Source organism: Rhinatrema bivittatum, chromosome 9, assembly GCF_901001135.1.
Source record: "Rhinatrema bivittatum chromosome 9, aRhiBiv1.1, whole genome shotgun sequence".
Classification (NCBI taxonomy): domain Eukaryota; kingdom Metazoa; phylum Chordata; class Amphibia; order Gymnophiona; family Rhinatrematidae; genus Rhinatrema; species Rhinatrema bivittatum.
Window position 1 is genome coordinate 229,743,154 of NC_042623.1, and position 22,892 is coordinate 229,766,045.

A 22,892-nucleotide genomic window follows, 5' to 3' on the forward strand; every position below is an offset into this window, starting at 1 on the left:
ATCACCAAGACGACCTACATCCTTTCACTTCTGGATGGTAAGGCCTTGGCCTGGGCATCACTTCTCTGGGAGCGAGCTCACCTGGTGCTTCGAGATCTGCCCGGGTTTCTCGCCCTATTTCGCTCCGTCTTCGACAATCCAGGCAGAAGAAATGTTTCCAGGTCTTCACTTCTCCATCTCCAACAAGGCTCTTGACCATTAATTGACTACGTCAGAGTTCAGGACCCTTTCATCGGAACTCCACTGGGACTCAGACTGCCAACACTCCATCTTCCTTGAAGGACTGAATTCACGGATTAAAGATGAGCTGGTGGCTCGAGAATTGTCTGCATCCCTGGAGTCTGATAGACTTTGCTGGTCGTATCGACTTCCGCCTGCAAGAGCGCTCACAGGAGTCTAGAGCATCCAGAATATCTATGCCAGGCCCAACCCGAACTCGACATTCATCTTCACCCAGGCTGAATGCAACTTTGAGCAAAGCTGAGAATGAGCCAATGCAGATGGAACAATACCATTGCCAGCAATCCGGCTTATGTCTGTACTGCGGCAAGTCCAGACATGCCATAGCCTCGTATCCTATCTGTCCGGGAAACTCCCAGGCCTAGGTTCAGCAGGAGGACTGCTCCTAGGCCTGATTTCACTGTCTCCTCCGTTGACAGTACCCGTCTCCATTAAGATGGAAAACCAGAAGTTCCATACTCTGGCTTTGGTGGATTCTGGGGCTGGTGGGAACTTTTTGTTAGGATTCTGCTAGTATGTGGGCCCTGGGCTGAGATGAGAGATGGTAGTGCACCACGGGGAGGAGCCCCATGAGCCTCACCATCAGGATGCGAGGGCTCAGTGACGTCAGACACAGTATCAGTCTAGAGTCTTTATTAAAAGAGATAGAGGCACTACCCGCGGAGCGGGAGGTGCCAGAGAGGAGGTCACACAGGCCCAAAGACACAGGGTCGGTGGAATGGGGGATGTCCAGGAGGAATACCTCCATAGAGTTGGTAATGGTCCACAGAGCGGTGTACACCGATGAGGTCTTCAGTAGAGATGGTAGTGGCCTGCGGAGCGGGGTATACCGAAGAGGGTCCTCAGTAGAGACGGTAGTGGTCCGCAGGGGAAAGCCGACAGTCGCTCAGCTGCGCATGGTTCGGAGAGAGGTATCTTCAAAGGATACTAATGATGCATTAGAATTAGGGCATCCTGACAGTGAAGTTCCAATAATAAGAAAAGTAGTCCAAGTGCCTGTAACTAAAAACTCACCTGAGCTAAAAAATTCTAACTTATCCCTATCAATTAAAAATCAGAATGAAAATACAAACAAAAAACAAACTTTGAAATGTTTGTATGCTAATGCCAGAAGTCTAAGAAGTAAGATGGGAGAATTAGAATGTATAGCAGTGAATGATGACATAGACTTAATTGGCATCTCAGAGACATGGTGGAAGGAGGACAACCAATGGGACAGTGCTATACCGGGGTACAAATTATATCGCAATGACAGAGAGGAGCACCCGGGAGGAGGTGTGGCGCTTTATGTCCGGGATGGCATAGAGTCCAACCGGATAAACATCCTGCATGAGACTAAATGCAAAATTGAATCTTTATGGGTATAAATCCCTTGTGTGTCGGGGAAGACTATAATGATAGGAGTATACTACCGTCCACCTGGTCAAGATGATGAGACGGACAGTGAAATGCTAAGAGAAATTAGGGAAGCTAACCAAATTGGTAGTGCGGTAATAATGGGAGACTTCAATTACCCCAGTATTGACTGGGTAAATGTATCATTGGAACACGCTAGAGAGATACAGTTCCTGGATGGAATAAATGATAGCTTTATGGAGCAATTGGTTCAGGAACCGACGAGAGAGGGAGCAATTTTAGATCTAATTCTCAGTGGAGCACAGGATTTGGTGAGAGACGTAACGGTGGTGGGGCCGCTTGGCAATAGTGATCATAATATGATCAAATTTGAATTAATGACTGGAAGAGGAACAGTATGCAAATCCACAGCTCTCGTGCTAAACTTTCAAAAGGGAAACTTTGATAAAATGAGAAAAATTGTTAGAAAAAAACTGAAAGGAGCAGCTACAAAAGTAAAAAGTGTGCAAGAGGCATGTCATTGTTAAAAAATACCATTCTAGAAGCACAGTCCAGATGTATTCCACACTAGGGATGTGAATCGTGTGCCCGATCGTCTTAACGATCGGGTTCGGCTGGAGGGAGAAAAAAATCTGATCGGTGGAGATGTGAATCGGAATCGGTTCCGATTCACATCGTTAATTTTTTTTAGTGAGGCCCGACCCTTTAAAATTGACCTTATCTTCCCCCACCCTCCCAAACCCCCCAAAACTTTTTACGAGTACCTGGTGGTCCAGTGGGGGCGCGGGGACCGATCTCCTGCTCTCGGGCCATCGGCGCCATTTTGGCTGCCACTCAAAAATGGCACCGATGGCCCGATAAAAAAAAAACCCACCCGACCCTTTAAAAATGACCCCTTAGCTACCCCCACTCTCCCGATCCCCCCAAAACATTTTAAAATTACCTGGTGGTCCAGTGGTGGTCCCGGGAGCGATCTCCCGTTCTCGGGCCGTCGGCTGCCACTCATAAAGATGGCGCCGATGGCCCTTTGCCCTTACCATGTGACAGGGTATCCGTGCCATTGGCCGGCCCCTGTCACATGGTAGGAGCACTGGATGGCCAGTAACATGGAATAGACTTAGTTTTTGGGTACTTGCCAGGTTCTTGTGGCCTAGATTGGCCACTGTTGGAAGCAGGATGCTGGGCTTGATGGACCCTTGGTCTGACCCAGTATGGCATGTTCTTATGTTCTTATGTTCTTATGTGCACCGATGAGGTCCTTAGTAGAGATGGTAATGGTCCGTGGAGCGGATTACACCAGAGAGGGTCCTCAGTAGAGATGATAGCGCTCTGCAGAGCGGGGTACGCTGATGAGGTCCTTAGTAGAGATGGTAATGACCCAAAGAGCGGGGTACACCTGTGAGGGTCCTCAGTAGAGGTGATAGCAGTCCACAGAGTGGGTCAGGAGACCCCCCCAAGCTGGCCAAAAGTCCCTGGGGGTCCAACAGGGGTCCCGGAGCGACCTCCTGCACTCCAGCCGTCCGATGCCAGTACTCAAAATGGCACCGATAGCCTTTGCCCATATTATGTCACAGGGGCTACCGGTGCCATTGGTCAGCCCCTGTCACATGGTAGGAGCACAAGATGGCGCCGATGGCCATGTGACAGGGGCTGACCAATGGCACCGGTAGCCCCTGTGACAAAGGCTATCGGCGCCATGATGAAACCGGCACCGAGGGTGTGAGTGCAGGGGATGGCTCCCAGACCTCCCGCTGGACCACCAGGGAGTTTTGGTAAGTCTTGGGGGGTTCAGGAGGGTGGGGGGTTTGTTTAAATTTTTATTTAGGTGGCCGTATAATTCGGCAAAGATTTGTGTATTCATGGGGAATTGCGATACGTTTTGCTTCCCCATGAATACTACGAATAGTGCAATATACATTGCGGATTGCCAATACGGCGAAAACGAATGCACACCCCTACTATCCCCCTTGTTGTTTGCACTCTGGAACTGTTTGCTACTGAAGTTAGAGCTAACAGTAGGGTCTCGGGGGACCAGATAGGTGTGAAGTCCTTTAAGATGACTTTGTTCGCTGATGATCTGTTGTTCACAATCACAGATCCAGGAATATCCCTTTCTATCTTGTTAGAAGAAATGAGAAAATATGGTGCGGTATTAAGATATAAGGTTAATAAAGACAAATCAGAAATTTGAACCTGACTCTTGAGAGAGTGGTAATAAATAGTTTGAAGGAAAGTTTATCCTTCAAGTGGGCTAGGGAGAGTGTGAAATATCTAGGGGTCAGGCTTGGGGCAAACTTGGAGAAATTATTTGATATTAATTATGGCCCATTGGTGAAGAGAAGATTCGCAGACCTAGAAAAGTGAGAACATTTACATCTGTCCTGGTTGGGCAGAATTCATGCTTTTAAGATGAACGTTTTGCCTAAGGTTCTGCTATTTTTTTTAGGCCCTCCCGATATCTATCTCAATAGGGCTTTTTTTTGGGACTGGCAAAGGAAGTTCTTAAGGTTTATTTGGAAGAAGAGACCACCAAGCGTGGCAAGAGGTGTTTTATATCACACTAAATGCCAGGGGGCACTACAAATCAGATGGAAAGAGGCTCAGAGTTTGGGGTCTGGAATTTAAATGGTCGATAGTATATGAATTACTTTCACACACACACACACACACACAAACACAGTTATTGGGGGATTGGGATAGTTTGTGATTAATGTGGGGATAAGCCTAATAGTGTGAAAAGCTACGAATGGGATAGGAGGATGGGATATATATAGGGGGTGAGGTAAAAGAAAAGATGATTTTTGACCCACTTTTTAACTTAACAATCTTACATTTCTCAGTATATATAGCCTTGCAGTGACCGCAGCCTGCCAGTATTCTCCATCTCCATCTACATTGTCCGCTGCTAATCTGTCTAGGACAAATCTTGACTCATCGGATACACTTGAGTGTATCTTTAAGTCTATATTTATTAGGGAGATGGGCGTATATGACCCGCATAATGTAGGATCATGCCCCCCATTAGCTATGACAGTAATACCTGCAACATTCGAACTCTGTGGTAGCTGTCCTCCTTCTCCTCAAGAAGTTGAACATGGCAATAATGAGCCTAACTACTACCTGCTTACATGACTTATAAAATCTAGCCATGTATCTGTCTAATCCTGAGGCCTTTCCCAATTTGAGCTCTGATATCACTCCCAAAACTTCCTCTTCCCCAATCTTAGTGTTCAATTGGTCTCTCGCCTCCTCTGGGAGGCAAGGAAGAGATACAGCCTTGAGATAGTTCTCTATATCTCCCTCTTTAATAGTAGTGTCCGAAACATAAAATTGGGAAAATCTATTAAAAGATAAGTTTACTATCATAAATGAACTTCCAATCCCTATTCTTGATTTTGAGAATCTGATTTTGCATGTGTTGCTCCTTAAAAAGTCTGGCTAACAGCCTACTTGCTTTATTACCAAATTCAAAATATTTGTGTTTCACCTGTTCCAGCTGGAATGCTAGCTTAGCAATGTCTATTGCTCTCAATTCTTGACACGCTGCCTTCATGAGCAACAAGGTGAGACCATTGCCACATCTCTTGTGTTTGCTTCCAATTTCCCTATCCTTCACATCAATTTACATTTACATTTATTAAAATGTATTAGTTGCCTAACACAGGAAAGGCCTAGGCAACATACAAAAAAACATTCATAAAATAAAAAACATCAAACTAGACAATAACAACAATAAAACTGGCTTACTGTGGAATCCTGTGATGTTGAGGAGGCTAAGAACTAACCCAATCAGAAAATAGCTTTCCTAAATAGAAAGGGATTTAACAAGCTTCTGAATGTTTTTAAACAATCACACATTTTAAGTTCCATAGAGAATGAATTCCAAAGAACTAGACCTGCGATAGAAAATACAGAATCCTTTGTGAGGGACAAGTGAGCACCTTTTAAAGAAGGAATATCGAGGAGGCAGTGTTGAGATGATCTTAACTGATGTGAGGGTTGATACAATTTCAACAGAGCATTAAGCCATGGACAGGATCGCGAGTTGAGAAGTTTGAAAATAGTTAGCACCCAGATCCGCCAGATTCCTTTCATACAAGTTCTGAATATTAATTTTAATTGCCATTAATTTTTAGTTTAAATATTCAAGAGCCATGTGTAAATAAGATTGAAACCTATATGTTTTTCCTCACATAATATCTAAATTATAAAAAGAGTAAAAAGAGTAAAGAAAAATGTCTCACTTCCTCTCCCCTCCTTGCCAATACACTCCCTATTAGGAAAACAGAACTGGCCAGGCTGATATGGATTTATGCACAGAAGCTACATGCTAGCTAGCAGAATACCTAATCTCAGTCATACATGCAGAACCTCACTAAATACAGAATACTTTTCTTAAAAAGTATAAATAAAACATGCTGACAAAAACTGAACTGGAAACTGCAACAAGCCAAACTCTGTATGCAATGTAACTATAGAAAAACAGAAACATCACCATGCCTCATAAAACATCAAACAAAATTTTAAAAAGTATAAAATATCAATAATAGTAAAATCATATGAATAAAAAGAATAAATATTTTAAAACAAATAATGAATAGAATAACATCCAATAATTAAAAACTCATATACACATTTTTTTAAATTTTCAAAAGCACCAATAAAATATTTCAAAACAGCAGACACATCAAACAACACCCAATAATCAAAAATAAGGATAAAACAACTGTTCTCCATACCTGGGAATTTTTTATTTCTAGTCACCCTGTGATTGTCATAAATTAGTTGGGGTGAGGGAGGGTGCACACAAACTTTCTCTCTCTTTCTCACTTATACGCATACATTCCTTCTTTCCCACATATAATCACACACACACACACACACACAAAACACACATGCTGACTCTCCTACATGTAATCTCACACATACACACATGATCTCTCTCTCTCTCTTCCACAATCTCACACACACACACAGTCTCATCCACCTATCTATAACCACATACAAGCTCCCACCCATCCTCACACACACACACACACACACACACATACATAAATACAGAAGATCTCATCCCCACAGGCTCACACAAACCCACATCACACACAGGCTGTCACCCACACCCTCACATAGGTTCTCATACTTTCAGAGTCGTGGCTGCTTCTTCAGCTGCTAAGAGGATGGGATCCACTGGGTCCTCCCTCTCCTTTCCACTGCTTTGGGATGGGTTCCATAGTGGCCTGCCAAGCCTCTTTTAGTCTTCAGCAGCCAGCAAGATGAGGTCCCCTGGCAGCCACTGGATGTTCCCTCTCTTTTTGGCCGATGCAGACTGTGCTCTGCAATGACTTGCTTGGTCATGAGCAGCAGCTGGAGATGCATTTAACCAAATCTCATCTCCTGCTGCCGTGGGGCCAGTCTGCAGATAAGAGCTGCAAGACTGGCCCTATGGCAGCAGGAGATGATGTTCGATTAAATGCGACTCCTGCTGCCAGCTGAGTATCAGTGCTGTGCTGCTGCTGCCATGCCACTAAAAATGGCCTTGCACGTCACTCATGGCACATGTACCATAGGTTGGCACCCCTGTCCTAAGGTATTCTGTAAGGAAAAGTTTTAGGTTCTACTTTATAAGTCTGTCGCATTACTTTAAAATGATTTGCTACCTTACTTTGGGGTAATTTTTGAAGACCTACATAGGAGTTCTTCACGTAAAATGGGCACATATGTGCATAGTTAGCCTTTCCGCATTGTAAGTGAATTTCCAAATGTGGGAGAGTATCCGAGTACTGTCACTGACATGTGGAAAAGCATGCATGCCGTAACAGAACATTCTGAGGGTTTTCTGGGGCATGATCTTTTAAATACAGGCACATTTACATATTTTGGGGTAGATTTTAAAAGCTCTACGCATGCCAAATCAGGGAGAAATGCGTGTCTCTCGGGCCCGCACGCATATTTTAAGAAGCGTCCATGGACGTGGGTCGGCGCACGTGAATATTAAAATCCACCCCACTTACATGGTAAAAGTGGCACATGCTTGCATCCATATAAAATGGCATGCACATTTACGCACGACCAGCTGACTTTATGATGCGCATATATACGTACGCATGTTATACAATGGCCACGTCCATGGGCACAAGCCGGCATAAGCACATTCATGTATGCCCGCGCGGCTGTTTTAAAGTTACCGTCCCTATAAACAGCGTACACTCATACTTCATCCAACATATGATGTGCACATGGTTTTTTGCACCTGCTAATTGAGTTGTGGATTATTAAATTTGAGTTCTCTTTCATCTGCAGTTTTTCGGTGGGAGGTCTGGGTGAATTGGTGACGGTCTGAGTGAACTACTGCTTGGAAGCATGTGCACAAGTAATTATTTTCGTAGGTGAGATAAGCGCATACATGAGTCAGCTTTATAAAACACCTGCCTCTGTGGATAAACTGAGGGTTAATATGCACACATGGCTCAATTATTTAATGCATAAAATATATGTGTGTATGTGCATAACTATGCAGATCCCTGCATTTAAAAAATGTGCATGCACTGAAACGTACGCGTGTACTTTCAGGGCAGAGATACGCCGTATTTTATAAACTGTTTGACTCCCACTGCAGAGTTTAGAAAATGCAGGGGTAACTTTAGGGTCACCTACCATGCAGGTATGTGTGGAGCTATGCACTCTTATCGATAATTACCCTCCCTATCCCCAAATTCAGTGCTATCCATACTGACGGCAATATCTTCAAAATACAGCGCTCATGCATATCTACTACTACCCTTTCGGAAACACTTTGAAAAATATTTTGGTTTAATATTTTTATTATTTCAACTTGATGAGTCAACTCTGTCGATATGTCTCAAAGCAAGATACAATCAGTGGGTATGCAGTCAGGGCCTTAATCACCAGCCTCCTGACTGCAGCCAGAAAAACCACAGGACAGCAGAGCTTAACAGAAAAGTAAAGAACGTTGGGGCAGAGCCAATGTGCATGCTGCCGCATGCCCCACAGCTTCTCTGCTGCACCCCTGCTCCCGCACAGACCTCCAGTAACCAAGGAAACCCATGGGTGGGGGCAAGGAACTGCAGGGCACGGTTGCCAACCTGGCTTATTTCCCACGAATTTGGGCTTTTTTTCCTAGCGATTTTTTTTTTTCGCGGGTTGCTTATTATTGGGCGTTTTTTTTTCTGTCAGTCGCATTTTTGGGGGCTTGGTGGGTGGGACCTGGGCCAGCTGTCCCTGTGATTGGCTGCTGCTGCCGACCAGGCCTCTCCACCCTCAGAGGAGCAGTGGGAAGACAGGCACAGATGGCAAGCAGTAGCATATGGTGACCCAGGAAGATTTTATGCAGCATAGCAGGCAACCATCAAAAAGAAGAGGTACCTGGAGGGGGAGGAATGAGTGTGCTGGGAGGGGGAATGAGTTTCAGGGGGCCAGAGATGTGCTTGGATTGTATAGGAAGGGGGAATGTGTGTGAGGGGGCAGATGTGCTTGGGGGGGGGGGATGAGTGTATGGGGGGCCAGTGGCTGAGACTGGAGTGGTGGTGCACCAGTTAACCATACAACTGGCCTGCATGGGAGGGTGGCTAGATAGAAGCCATTACTGAATAATGAATTGTGAGTTTAAAAATTTACTTTTGGTTCATACTTTCTGGTACAATCTGTGTAATATCATGTAATCCACAAAAATCTGATGGACATTTTATGGGGTTAAATACTATTGAAGCCACTGTATTTCCTCCATTACACTTACAAAAGTGTTTTTTAAGCATTTTCTGTGTATAAATTCCTTCTAATAAAAGTAGTTTTAATCTCATGTGTTTTGGGCTTTTTTGGGGGGCTTGTTTTTTTGGAAAATAGCACTTGTTCTTTCATGAAAACCTGGCAATCCTGCTGCAGGACCATCACCACCATCATTCTCCTTTTGAAGATTTAAAAGTATTGAATACCTTTCTGCGCACTTTTAAACCATAAGTGATGAACACATTGAGAAGTGAACATTTCTTTTTAAAAGAAAAGGGCCCCTTTGTAGCCTTAACAATTAAAAAAAAAAGTAAATATCAAGGAATTAGATGATTATATACCGACAAATCAGGATTTTCGCTGTCATGTCTCCATAGGTTTTCTCCTCTTTATGTACTGTTCTGCTTCCGTTTTATTCTGCACAAAAGTGTCTCTGTTTTCTGTTATGCTGCCAGCTGGTGCTCAGCCGGCACGTTCAATACTTCTGCTGTATTCAATGGCCTTGAAAACAGAGAAACTGGGGAGGTGTTTCCTCCACGTGTCCAGTCGGCTCGGTCTGGGGGCTTCAGCATCCTCATTTTATCCACCTTTACTTTCTGTGACCCAGACTGTTTCTGTTGCTCTTTTCTCCAGTTGGAGGCTATTTACACGTTTTACCATTTAATAAGGTTTGGAAAAGAAGAATCAGGCCTCCGTCTATGAAGTATATCTGTACTGTACATAGGTACATACAGTGAAAGAGTATTCACTGCTTACAGTTACACGGTTTGCTACACACAGAAAGAGGCTCCCTCTCGTGAAGTATTCAGAAAAATCAATTCTGTGGATTTTGAAAGAGATGAGAGAAAACCAATCAAACATTCAGCATGAAAAATATTTGTCTGCTTTTTTTTTTTTTTGGCACTCACCCAACTCAAGAAAACACTTTAGATGAAAAAAAAACATATTTCTTACTGCATTGGAACTAAAACCCAGAGGAGTGTTGCTAAGAAGGCACAAGCATCACAAATGACAAGTAAGCAGAATACAAAAGCAGAACAATGAGGCAGAGACAGCTGACAGTCATGTGATTTACTTCCCCGAGCACAGGGCTTGCACTGGCATGCAGTGAGCTCTTACATACATTTTTATTTCATAAGCCTTTAGTTTAATGCAAGATTGATTAAACTAGTTTGAGTGTGTGATGGATAAAAAAGATTAAGATAGTACAGGTTCAGCAAATAGGGGGTATTTTTTTCCTTAGATATCCCTGCAAATGCATGGTTAAATATCAAAATAATTCATTTATATTTTTTGACCCCCTCAACTGACTCAATTTCTGATTGGTAAAATACCATCTGTCAACTCTCCTGATAATCCCCAGCCATAATAACTCGTAATCTGTTCCCAATATTGTGATATGGCTGTTGTTTGCTAATTGATCATTGCCTTTTCTTTCTATTTAGTAATGTATTTCCTTGGGTTGTGAACTTGAATCTCTCCTGTATTTGAGGACTTGAAAGGGTATTGGGTATAATTGAGTTGTCCTATTACTAGTGGTGATTTAACTTTTTTTTTTTTTTTTTCGTATGCCAATATTGTTTTTTCTGTCAAGATTTTGTCTTGCTTGTATTGTAAATGCATAAATTAAAAAAATTTAAAAAAAGATAGTATGGGTTGTACAAAGCAATTATCATGTATGCGTAGGGTGACCATGTATCTCCAATGACAGGCTGATACAGTGTTGGTGTTACCTCATTGCATGCCCGGAGACGTAATGCTCATCATCCAACTGATTTATCTAAGGAAAACAGAACTGCATCCTCGGGCATGCAATGGGGTAACACCAAGACTGGCCCAGCTTGTCCCCTTTCACACAGTGTTATAAGGTTATACTATGCATAAGAAAAGCCTGAGGCATAATTACTCCAGTATATAATATACCTCAAACGATTATGAGAAGAATAACATAAAGCAGCAACTTAAGGCATAAAAAAACAAGAGTGCCAAGTAGAATTAAAAGAGCCTACTTTCTGGAAGGCATGCAAGTCCACACAAATATGTGAATCCAAAAAAGAAAATCTCCTTTCAGAATCCTCTTGCACCCCTCTTGACGTGTACTGAAAATCTGATGCCGACAAGAAACTAAGCCCAAACATTCGGGCCGATTCAGTAAAAGTCGCGGGAGAGCAGGCGAGCGCCCAGGCCACTCTCCTGTGCGCGCGATTCAGGGGGGAAGAAGATACAAATTAGGGCCTGCGGTAAAAAGAGGCGCTAGGGACACTAGCGCGTCCCTAGCGCCTCCTTTTTGACAGGAGCGGCGGCTGTCAGTGGGCTTGACAGCCGACGCTCAATTTTTTCCGGCATCCGTTCTCAAGCCCGCTGATAGCCACGGGTTCGGAAAACGGACGTCGGCTAAATTGAGCGTCCGTCTTCTGACCCGCGGACCGATTTAAAATTTTTTTTTTTTAATTTTTGATTTTTTTTTTAATTTTGGGGCCTCCGACTTAATATCACTATGATATTAAGTCGGAGGGTGTACAGAAAAGCAGTTTTTTCTGCTTTTCTGTACACTTTCCCAGTGCTGGCAGAAATTAACGCCAGCCTTTGGGCAGGCGTTAATTTCTGAAAGTAAAATGTGCGGCTTGGCTGCACATTTTACTTTCTGTATCGCGCGGGAATACCTAATAGGGCCATCAACATGCATTTGCATGTTGCGGGCGCTATTAGTTTCGGGGGGGGGGGGGGGGGGTTGGATGCACGTTTTCGACGCGCTATTACCCTTTTACTGTATAAGGGATAAAGCTAGCTCGTGGAATCGCGCGTCCAAACCCGGGCTAACAGTGCGCTCCACCGGAGCACACTGTACTGGTTCGGCCCGATCATTGGTGGGGTTAGAGGAAACCCGGACACAGATGCACATAGACATAGTGATCTCATACATCTTCTTCCCTTCAAAAGGATGAGCTACAAATTGATGTTAGGAGTGTGCTAAACTGTCCCACCATGGCTACAGCCTTTAAATCTATTAGGGATGTGCATTGGGAAAAAATATATTTTTGTTTTGTTTTTCCATTTTGGGGAGGGAGGAAGTTTATTGGGGGGTTTCAGTTCGTTTAATGTTTATTTTGATTCATTTCATTTGCTGAACCAAAATAAACACCTTTTTTTAAAAATTTGTATTTTTAAATTTCAAAAAAAAACAGAAACAGGAATGTGGCCCATTCTAAACCTTGCCTGGCAAAAATCCAAACCCTCGCCATTCTTCAAAAAAGAGTCAACTGCTGGTAACAGAGTTTTCAGTGATATTTTGCCAGGAAGGATATTTAAGAAAGGGGCTGATAGCTTGCACACTGTGCCGCATCTAGGGATGACTTTTTTGAACAGGGGGGATCATGACAGAGTGATCAAGAAGATAAATAACTTTTTTGTAATGAGTTTACCATCTCTAACATCCATGGGAGCAAGTTGTCTGGAAAAGACTTCAACAGCTCTATTGGACAAAGCATTGTGACTTTATTAACTAACTATGGCCAGGATTCATCAAACACAATAGGAAGAGGGGCATGTTTTATGGTAATTACCTACAACCACTGGGGGGGCAGTGTGGGGGAGAGAGAGAGACTAGCTATAAGGCCCTCCTAGTAGTTAGGTATTTATACCTCTATATGAGGCTCACCTAGTTACTTGAGGTGAGGTTTAGGTAGTAGTGTAGGGGTTAGGGGCCACTTTGACATTCAGAGTGAGACATATGAACAGAACAGTACACTCTTGAGAAGAATTGATATCCTTTGGAGTGAAAAAACTCACACAAAGATAAGATTTGTACAATGTTCTCTCAACCTAGCTTGATGTTACCCAGGTTGAGAGTCCATCAAGCTAGGTTGAGATAACATTATACAAATCTCATCTTTGTATGAGTTTCCTCACTCCGAAGGACATCAAATCTTCACAAGAGTGTACTGTTCTGTTCGTACGTCTCACTCTGAATGTCAAAGTAGCCCCTAACCCCTATACTAATACCTAAACCTCACCTCAAGTAACTAGGTGAGCCTCATATAAATACCTTATAAGGACCTTATAGCTAATATCTCTCTCACTCTCCCCGACAGCTTAAAACACGGAACCTCTCCCCCTTTTCCAAATTATCATCGCACCATGTGTTATGATGCTTTTCGCAAGTGAAAAGGCCATAACACTGCTTGGAAAATAACCCCCTATGGTTTTTCCCGGTGAAACCAAAGTAATCTATCTATGAGCTGCCTCCTTAAGTATACTTGATAGTAATATTGACAGTAGCAATGGTACAGTTTGAATTTAAAATCCAGTCATTGACGGAACTGTATTTTAATCCTTGCTTTTCAGATTCATCCTGAACAAGGAAATTAACTTTTAGGCTGTGACAGGTCAGTATCTCACAGGTAAGGAAAGTGACCTCATCCAGAGAACTGTAGGTGCAGGGGATCGACGAGGTGTTCTTCAGATTGCTGGAATTCAGAAACCTGTGGGTGGCTTGTCCCCATCTCAAGGAGAACGAAATGTCTGCAGCGCTCTCGGGTGAAGAACATTCCAGCTTCTCTCTGTCCAGGAGCAGGACGGCTTTCCCCTTCAAGTCAGCTGGGCTTTCACACTGCATCTGGGAACTCTGAGACAAATCTGTGATTTCACGGAGCCAGTGCAAGAGATAGTCAAGACGACAGTCACAGTTCCAGGGGTTGTTGTGCAGAGTAACAGAAGCCAGGTTGTAATGGGCATCAAATATTCCCTCTGGGAGAGTTTGCAGGTGGTTATCAGAAAGATGGAGAACTTCCAAGCTGGTCAAATTTTCAAGCAACTCTCTATCTATGCAGGTGAGGCGGTTATTTTCCAGGTAGAGCTTGGTGAGGGCCAATAAGCCCATAAAGGTTCTTTTAGGCAATGCCGTGATCTGGTTATTAGACAGCACGATCGTTTTCACCTTGAATAACTTGCTGAAAATTCCCTCTGGTACAGTCTTGAGCTTGTTCCACTTTAGAGACAATTTAAATAAGTTGGGAGTGGCATGGAAAAGGCCATCGGGGACGGTTTCAAGCTGGTTGTTGTCCAGATTTAAGAAAACAAGGTTCAACAAGGAGGAAAACACTGTAGCAGGAAGGTCCACAATGGAGTTGTTCTGGAGACGCAGTTTCTGCAACTGGAATAGTTGTGAGAAAATGTTGGTTGGGAGCTCTTTAATAATATTTCCTTCTAAGGCGAGATCAGTGAGTTCAGTAAGGTTGAGAAACATGTTGGCTGGGAAACTAGCTATTTTGTTTTCATTAAGGTGAAGGATTTTAAGCTTGCTGAGGTGGCTGAAGAGCCCTTCTGGAAGTGTGGTGATCTGGTTCAAGCCCAGGCTTAGCACATTTAGATGCTTCAGCTGATCAAAGATCCCGTCGCAAATACTATCAATTTTGTTCCCCTGCAACTTCAAAACTTTCAAGTTTTCCATGTCATCAAACAATGCTTTTGAAAGATTTTGGATGGCATTGTGTGCAACAATGAGCTTATTCAGGTCAACCAGATCATCAAAAACCCCAGCATTTAAAGTTGATAATAAGGGGTTGCCTGTAATTTCAAGCTCAGTAAGATTAGGCGAGCCAATAAATGCACCTGGTTCCAAAAATACTAAATTATTGTTGAGGAAAACTATCTTTTCCAGTCCCGTGTAATTTGTGAAGGACCCTGTTCTCAACACAGAAATGGAGGTTGCCACAAAGACTATTTCAGTGAAACGTTTCTTGATGTCTTGTGGGACTTCGTTCATGTCCTCTTCTGAGCAGAAGACCTTTTGGTTCGTGAAGCAGTTGCAAGAAAGCGGGCAGGCCTGGGCAAACAGGCCACGGGGGATGGCTAAGAAAAGGAGCAGAAGCACTGCGGGAAGCATCTTCCTGAAACTGCTGAAAATCCCTTGGATTTCTGAAAAAAAAAAAAAAAAAAGTTTGGTCAAAAAAGAGCAAAAGCCCTCGAGTTCTGGGGGCCCAAACCTCCACCTCCTGTTACATAGTGTACAAGCCCCAGTCGCTCGGAGGAACTGCTTTCAAAGTACCCGCATTGGGACAAAGTTCGCGAGTACCTTTTACCCACTGGCTTTGCACCAATAGTGAAAGGAAAGGGTGCGCACACTTCCCCTACGAAGCTTGTCACAGGAGACACTTGCACCTGCTTCTTCTGTGGATTCATTTTTTTTCACAGAAAATAACCCTGGTCAATCTGAAAATGCAATCTATGGGGGTAATTTTCAAAGGAGTTACGTGCATAAATGTAACTGCTATTGTAGCAATTTTCAAAAGCCATTTACTCACGTAAAGTGCACTTATGCGAATAAATCCTATGGACGATTCAATGGCATATATTGTAGCAATTTTCAAAAGCCCACTTACTCGAGTAAAGTGCATTTACATGTGTAAAACCCATTTTTATGCATGTAAATGCTTTTTAAAATCAGACCCTATGGGGCGGATTTTCAGAGCCCTGCTCGCGTAAATCCGCCCAAAACCGGGCGGATTTACGCGAGCAGGGCCCTGCGCGCCGGTAAGCCTATTTTACATAGGCCTACCGGCGCGCGCAGAGCCCCGGGACTCGCGTAAGTCCCGGGGTTTTCGGAGGTGGCGTGTCGGGGGGCGGGCCCGAACCGCGCGGCGTTTTCAGGGCGTGTCGGGAGTGTTCCGGGGGCGGGCCCGGGGGCGTGGCTGTGGCCCGGGGGCATGGCCGCGCCCTCCGGACCCGCCCCCAGGTCGCGTCCCGGCGCGCAGGAGGCCTGCTGACGCGCGGGGATTTACGCCTCCCTCCGGGAGGCGTAAATCCCCCGACAAAGGTAAGGGGGGGGTTTTAGACAGGGCCGGGCGGGTGGGTTAGGTAGGGGGAAGGGAGGGGAAGGTGAGGGGAGGGCAAAGGAAAGTTCCCTCCGAGGCCGCTCCGATTTCGGAGCGGCCTTGGAGGGAACGGGGGTAGGCTGCGCGGCTCGGCGCGCGCCGGCTATACAAATCCATAGCCTTGCGCGCGCCGATCCAGGTTTTAGCAGATACGTGCGGCTCCGCGCGTATCTACTAAAATCCAGCGTACTTTTGTTTGCGCCTGGAGCGCAAACAAAAGTAGGCTATTCGCGCTCCTTTTAAAATCCGCCCCTATGTGTATTATTTTGCTCCCCCAACCTAAACACACCTCTGGAAATTCAATGTAGACCACTGCACCTAGGGAAAACTAATCCAACACTATGAACGTAATGCTGGCTACCACATTAGGAACTGCTCCTTAGGAAAAGGACCTTGGAATCATTACATTCAATGCACTGAAATCCTCAGCTCAGTGCGCAGCACTTGTCCAAAAGCAAATACAATGCCAGGAATTATTTGGCATGGGATCAAGAATAAAACTGAGAAGGCATGGTATACTGAGTCAGCTTTCAAAGTGCGCGACCTGTGCTTGCATAGGACTCCGAGCACTGTGGGGGGGAGGCATCGGTGCCCATCGTGATTGCAGCTGCTAGGCCGAAGATGAGCTTCTGTCCTCCTTCCAATAGGGCTCAAGGGGCGAAGAAGAGTCACTGCCAATTGCCACCCCTTCCCCTCTGGCCCACAGGTTAAAGGGCTGCTCCTGCTCCCCCCCCCCCCAACTCCTCCAACAAGACCGCAGTGCTGGGAGGGAGGGCCTGATGCTTCCAAACACTTCTTCCTGACACAGGCACCCATCCCTGTCCTGCACAGCACACTGAGTCACGAGGGGGAAAGACTCCAGTGGCAGGATCTCCTGTTCGTGGGACCAAGCTGGGTTAGGAATGGAAGGTAAGAGCAAGGACTACAACAGCAAGGCTGCAGGCAGTGGCATGAGCGAAGCTGGTATTTTTCACCAAGGGGGGGGGAGGGGTTTGCCAATTTCAGTTGCTGTACACGGTGCTGATTATCCTACAGCCACCCTGAGTGACCACATCTTGACTATGGTGTGAAATTCTGATCACTCCATCTAAACAAAGATATAGCAGAACTAGAAAAAATACAGAAAAGGGCAACAATAATTAAAAAGAGTACGAAGCAGTTCCCTTATGAAGAAAGGCTTGACGGATTAGGGAAGTGCTTTTGTTAAAAATGACATAGGAAATGCCAAGGACATTTTCTATTTTGTTTTGCTTCATTTGGGAAATGAAACGAATTAAGAAATATCATTAATTTTTCGTTTCATTTCCTGCTTTTCTCGCCCCTGCAATGAAACCCTCATACAAAATATTGAAATTGTCCCCCCCGCTGGTCTTTTCCCTTAGGTCCCCACCTTAGCTCACCTGATTGTAGGATCACCCCTGTCCTGCTAGTGCCATATTCCAAAATGGCACTGGCCTCAAGTCAGTAGGCACCATTCTGAATAACTGTACTGATGAGGCAGGAGCAACTGGGGCATCGCTTCTGCCCCATTTCACTCCCGGCTACAGGATAAGATGCAGGGGTGCCTAGGGAGATGGGGGTGCTCGGTAGTGGATGGGGGGGATTTGGAGACACAGGTCAGACTCTCCACTCTCCCAGTCAGCAGGGACTCGAGCCACCTTGGCAGCACCCACAGCCTCTGGGGAGCAGGGGGGAAGGAATCATAATCATGATGCATCTAGTTGCTGAATTTAGGGTCCATGATTGCAGGGTTCCAGAAGGAGCACTAGTGCAGGGCCCCCAACTGAGGACTGTCACTGCACTGACTGGACTAAAATAAATTGGGAGTAACCTAGTCTCAGGGACTAAAATAAATTGGGACTAAAATAAATTGGACTAAAATAAATTAAATAAATAAATAAATAAATAAATTAAATAAATAAATAAATAAATAAATAAATAAATTAAAATAAATTAAATTGGGACTAAAATAAAATAAATAAATTGGGACTAAAATAAATTGGACTAAAATAAATTGGGAGTAACCTAGTCTCAGGGACTAAAATAAATTGGGAGTAACCTAGTCTCAGGTTACTCTTATTTTTCTTGTATTAAAATTTCAATTCATTCCAGTTTCTATACAATTTAAAAAATGTTGTACAAGTCTGATAAAAATTGTGGTATTAGAAGATAAACAAAAGGACCATTGGCAGGGCATGGAAGGGAAAAGAACAGAGTGCAGATAGGATCGATTGCAGCAAAAATGGACAAATTTAAGTATTTACTATTTATATTTATTATTTAGCCATTAACATTGTTCTGTTACCACTTGGTACTATTTCTCTCCTTTACCTCAAACTCTAAGTTCCTACTAAGTTAGCCATGTTATTTATACCCAATTGTTGGATGTAATTGTATATTTGTTTAATTGTTCAATCTGTTTGATGTAATTTTCTGTTCCTTGTTCTGTGTAAACCGAAGTGGTATGCACAAGTGCATGAACTCCGGTATATAAAAGCCTTTAAATAAAATAAATAAATTATAAAAAAATCCCCGGGTAGCTGTGCATGAAGGCTCATGGCGCCAGATCCCAGGCCAGGCTCATGGCGCCAGATCCCAGCCCAGTTTCTTTGGGCTGGAAGCCCAAAAGAACAGGAGAAAACTGTCAGGCCCAGACACAAATTACTTGTCTGTCAATGCATAATTAAGGGAAATAAATATTCTAAAGAAAGAAAGAAAGATGTAGAACTGGTTGCCAGAGGATGTGCTCAAGACCATTGGTATATCTGGGCTTAAAAAAATGTTTGGACAAGTTTCTTGGAGACGGGTCTATTAACAATTATTACCAGGTCGACTTGCAGAACACCACCTTTTACTGCAGGGAAGCCATGGGTGAGCAACAGGGAATGGCTCAGGAGCAGTTTTTTGACCTGAAAAGACCCAGCCAAGCCTTCGAGGTCAAGAATGTCATGGTCACTGCAGACGGAAGCCATGATCATCTAATAGGGATGTGCAGCCTCATAATTTTCGGTTCATCTTTTCATTCTGGGTGGGGTGTTTGGGTTTTTTTCATTTTTATATGCTTTGTTTAATATTTTTTTTTGGTTTGGTTCATTTGCCAAACCGAAAAAATACAGTAAACAAGAAAAAAAAAACCTGAACCAATTTCTTTAAAAATGGGCTTCCTGGGTCTTTGCAGGTCCGGATTCTGGTTGTGCAGGAGTGATGCTCGGTTGATCCCACCCAAATCCCGGTGCTTTAAATATGATGCAGCCGTACATCAAAATTACACTGGCCACACTGATGGAAGGCGCCAAAGTGACGAAGCTTTGGTGCCAACACCAGGCAGATGGTGCTTTTAAAGTGCCACAAATACGAAAATGCTATTTTTAGTTTGTTCCGTTTGGAATAGAACAGAAATAGCCTCATTCATTGCATTTTTGGCATTCATTAGAAATTCATGCACATCTCTTTCGTCTAAGTCTGTAACAGACAAGGTACTTGCCAGCAGCACCCTCAGTTTTAAGAATACCTAGTCTCATAGATGTGTTAAATGTGAGTGACTGAGAAGTATACTTAAGTAAAAGGAAACCTAGAGAGTGTGCATAATGCACATGTGAGTGTATGAGGTGTGGCTGAGTACAAGGGGGAAAGAGGGAGTAAAGGTGTGAATGTAAGGAAAAGCTTCTTTATATTAGGAAGATAGGATATGCATATTGTAGTCAATCAGGGAGGCCATCATGTTTTTTTTTTAAAGGTGAGCACTATGATTCCCAGTGGGAAAAGTGGTGCTGGCTCTTTACATGTGGCTTTTGTAGAATCAGCCCAAATCCCAGTGCAGTGCACTACAAAAGATTTTGGTTTGATTTCTGAGCGCAGTTTCTGCTTTTTGGAGATGATGTGGAGGCAACTTTGACAACCCACAGGAAGAAGACCTAGTCAGTGCATAAGAGTAGCTGCTAGTTGCCAGCTTCAGGATGCACACACACTGGGATGCAGAGATTGTCACAATCTGTAGATCCTGTGCAAGGACTGGCACTGAGCTAGATAGGACAAAGGAGTTAAAATGGGGTGAACCCTGTTTCGCTGTGAATAAGGTTTCATGGTACCAAAGCCCAGCAGAGGCTGGTTCTGACTGAGCCAGAAGCTGAAGGGAGCAAAAGCAAGCTGACAGGCCAAAGGAAAAGTGAATTTTACGTGGATAACAACAATTGGTGTTTAAAAATAGAGCAAGGTATCTAAGAAATATTATGAAGAAGAGAGATTGTGGAAGGGCGTTTTCGGATTATTCTGTAAGTGGAAAAAAAGTTATGAGCGTGTCAAAATGCTTTCTGTAGGAAGGAGTGGGAGCTGCAAGGCTGCAGCCTGAAACCGAAGGGGACATGCTGCAGCCTGAAACCGAAGGGGACATGCTGCCTGAGGGCTCCAGGAGGCCAATAAAACATGCGTGTATTCATTTACCTAAATGTGTTTGTTGGGACCACCTATGGTGGCTTCTTCTACTGTGACCTAAAGGTTTCACAAACATCTTTTCACTTATGGCAGTCACTATTCCTTCTATTCCCCTTCCTGTGGCCAAAATGATTTTTGGGTGACTTGCAAATATTCAGCCCTGGAACTCTGCACATCCGTGTTTGCTTCTAGATAAGAACAAGTCAAAGGATTCCTGTCAGGTGTAACCACACAGAGCAGCAAGCTAAAATCCAGCTCCACAACTACCAGGTTGTGAATGAAATCATCCCAGTAAAACTTGTTGCGAATCATTTCTAGTGCTCCCAATCTGAAGGCTTTGAAAGTTGATTTACATCAGGGTGGTTGGATAATGCTCAGACTGGTCCAATATAAGATACTGCAAAGAATTTAGTCTTCTTCAGGATCAAAATGCCTATTAGAACTTTTCCTAGCCTAGCAAAACCACTTAAAACAGATAGCAGAGACCTACCTATGGTACTGGAGGCAGAGGTGCCGGAGAAGGTTGCTCTTTTATAATGCCTGGCATGCAGAAGTGCTGCACTGTGAACGCTAACATGTTTATTAATATTGACATAGAGGGTCTGACCAAGCACTTTTCAGTGGGAGGGGCAGATGATTTGCATTTTTTATCGTCCGGCGTCCTTAAAGTGCTCGGCTGTAATTACAGAGCTGAGAAAAAAGGTTTCTCACAGACCAAAATGTTGTTTAAAAAAAAACACAAGAGGATTTGCTTATGCCAAGCATGGCAAATATTGAGGGCATGCTTCACTTTGTTACTTAGGAATACTGTTTACAGTAAAACCGGAAGATTGTCTGCGGCTTAAGTGGGGCGGGGGGGTCTCTGCTGCTTTGAGGGACAGCGGCAGTTACCCGCATGGGCATCGCTGGTTTGCAGGCCCTGCCGATCGCCAGCCTTCCTTAGGCAAACACAGACCATGTTCCGGCCACTTGGCGATCTTACTCCAGCTGCATGAGGGGAACCAACGGGGGCTCTTGGGTGTTCAGGCTGCCCGTGCATAGCCCTCCAGAGGCTTATCGAGCACTACGGCACGGGAGGGGCAGGTAATGGCCGGCTGGGATAGTTCTTTGCCTCAGAAGCATCTTTCCAAATGTAATCTTTCAACACCCGTTGCAGACCCTGAAACGACGCACCAATGACATGCAAGACTAAAGAAAATAAAGAGTGCGGCTTCTCTGAAAACGCGCGGACTTACGGTAGCTTGCAGGGGTCCTCGGGTTTATGGCCCATCAAATGCAGCACGGGGCGGGCTGCTGAGACATCAGCCAAGGCTCCCGCCTTGCGTTTAATTTCTGTTCTCTCTTGAAAAGATTCAGAAGACGTTCCTGCTGCTACTCCAGCAGCGAGCTTTTCTGTAATAGGGAGACGCGCACGCAAGCCAAATTCCCCCCAGTGCTAAGTAAGGGGGTAATACGCAGTAGGACTGCTGCGGTAAAATACCTCTTTACCCACAGCTCGTTAGAAAATTGCATGACTGATACGCACGTAAAATTATCCAAATGCGCAGACATTTACGCACATAGGAGAGAGGCATTTCAGGGGTTGGAGTCCATGGCAGGCTGGGATTTGGCTGCATACTTTTTTGATTTTAAAGAGCACTACTGACTGTAAATTATCTTGCAAACCTACATGCACAGAATAGCAGGTACAATTGTATGCCAATAGTTTTGCTAGATTAATTTTCAAAGTGAACACACACACATAAATTCACTTTGAAAGTTGGTGTAATTCATGCAGCCTGTTATAACGAATTTATAGGTGCATAAGAAATGTATGTGGCCTGTTATAAAACTACCCCCTAAATGGAAATGCATGCACAGAAGCACCATCTGTGGGCATCAGTTTACCGTAGTCTCGGGAGGGGGTCATTAGCCAGTTTACAGAAAAGCTCACTTGTGGAGTTCATTGCCACAGAGCATCGTGGGAGGAAAAACAATAAAACTGAATTGAATAAAGCTCAGTCGCAAGCTGTTTTTTTTTTTTTTTTGTTTTACATAGTCCAGGGCGTTATGCCAGATTCGTTGCCTCCCTAAACCTTGACTGCTGGGAACTGGAAGGCAGTGATGGGGGATAGAGAATTCTGCCCACACACTTCCTCTAAGCACCCACTGCTTTCCACTGTTGAGACAGGACATTGGACTGGATGGACCTTTGGTCTGATCCAGTTCAGGAGTCCTTATATATCTTTTCAATCCTCCCTAACACTATGT

General features: G+C 44.1%; 1 protein-coding gene across 1 annotated transcript; it reads right to left on the reverse strand.

Moving 5' to 3' along the window:
- Positions 1 to 13,298: 13,298 nt before the first annotated feature.
- Positions 13,299 to 22,047, reverse strand: LOC115099440 (carboxypeptidase N subunit 2-like). Its single transcript, XM_029617090.1, has 2 exons — positions 21,878 to 22,047; positions 13,299 to 15,255 (listed from the first exon to the last, which is right to left on the reverse strand). Exon 2 carries the CDS (start codon positions 15,221 to 15,223, stop codon positions 13,586 to 13,588), a length of 1,638 nt encoding a protein of 545 aa, XP_029472950.1. The 5' UTR covers positions 15,224 to 15,255; positions 21,878 to 22,047; the 3' UTR covers positions 13,299 to 13,585.
- Between the last annotated feature and the right edge of the window lie 845 nt (positions 22,048 to 22,892).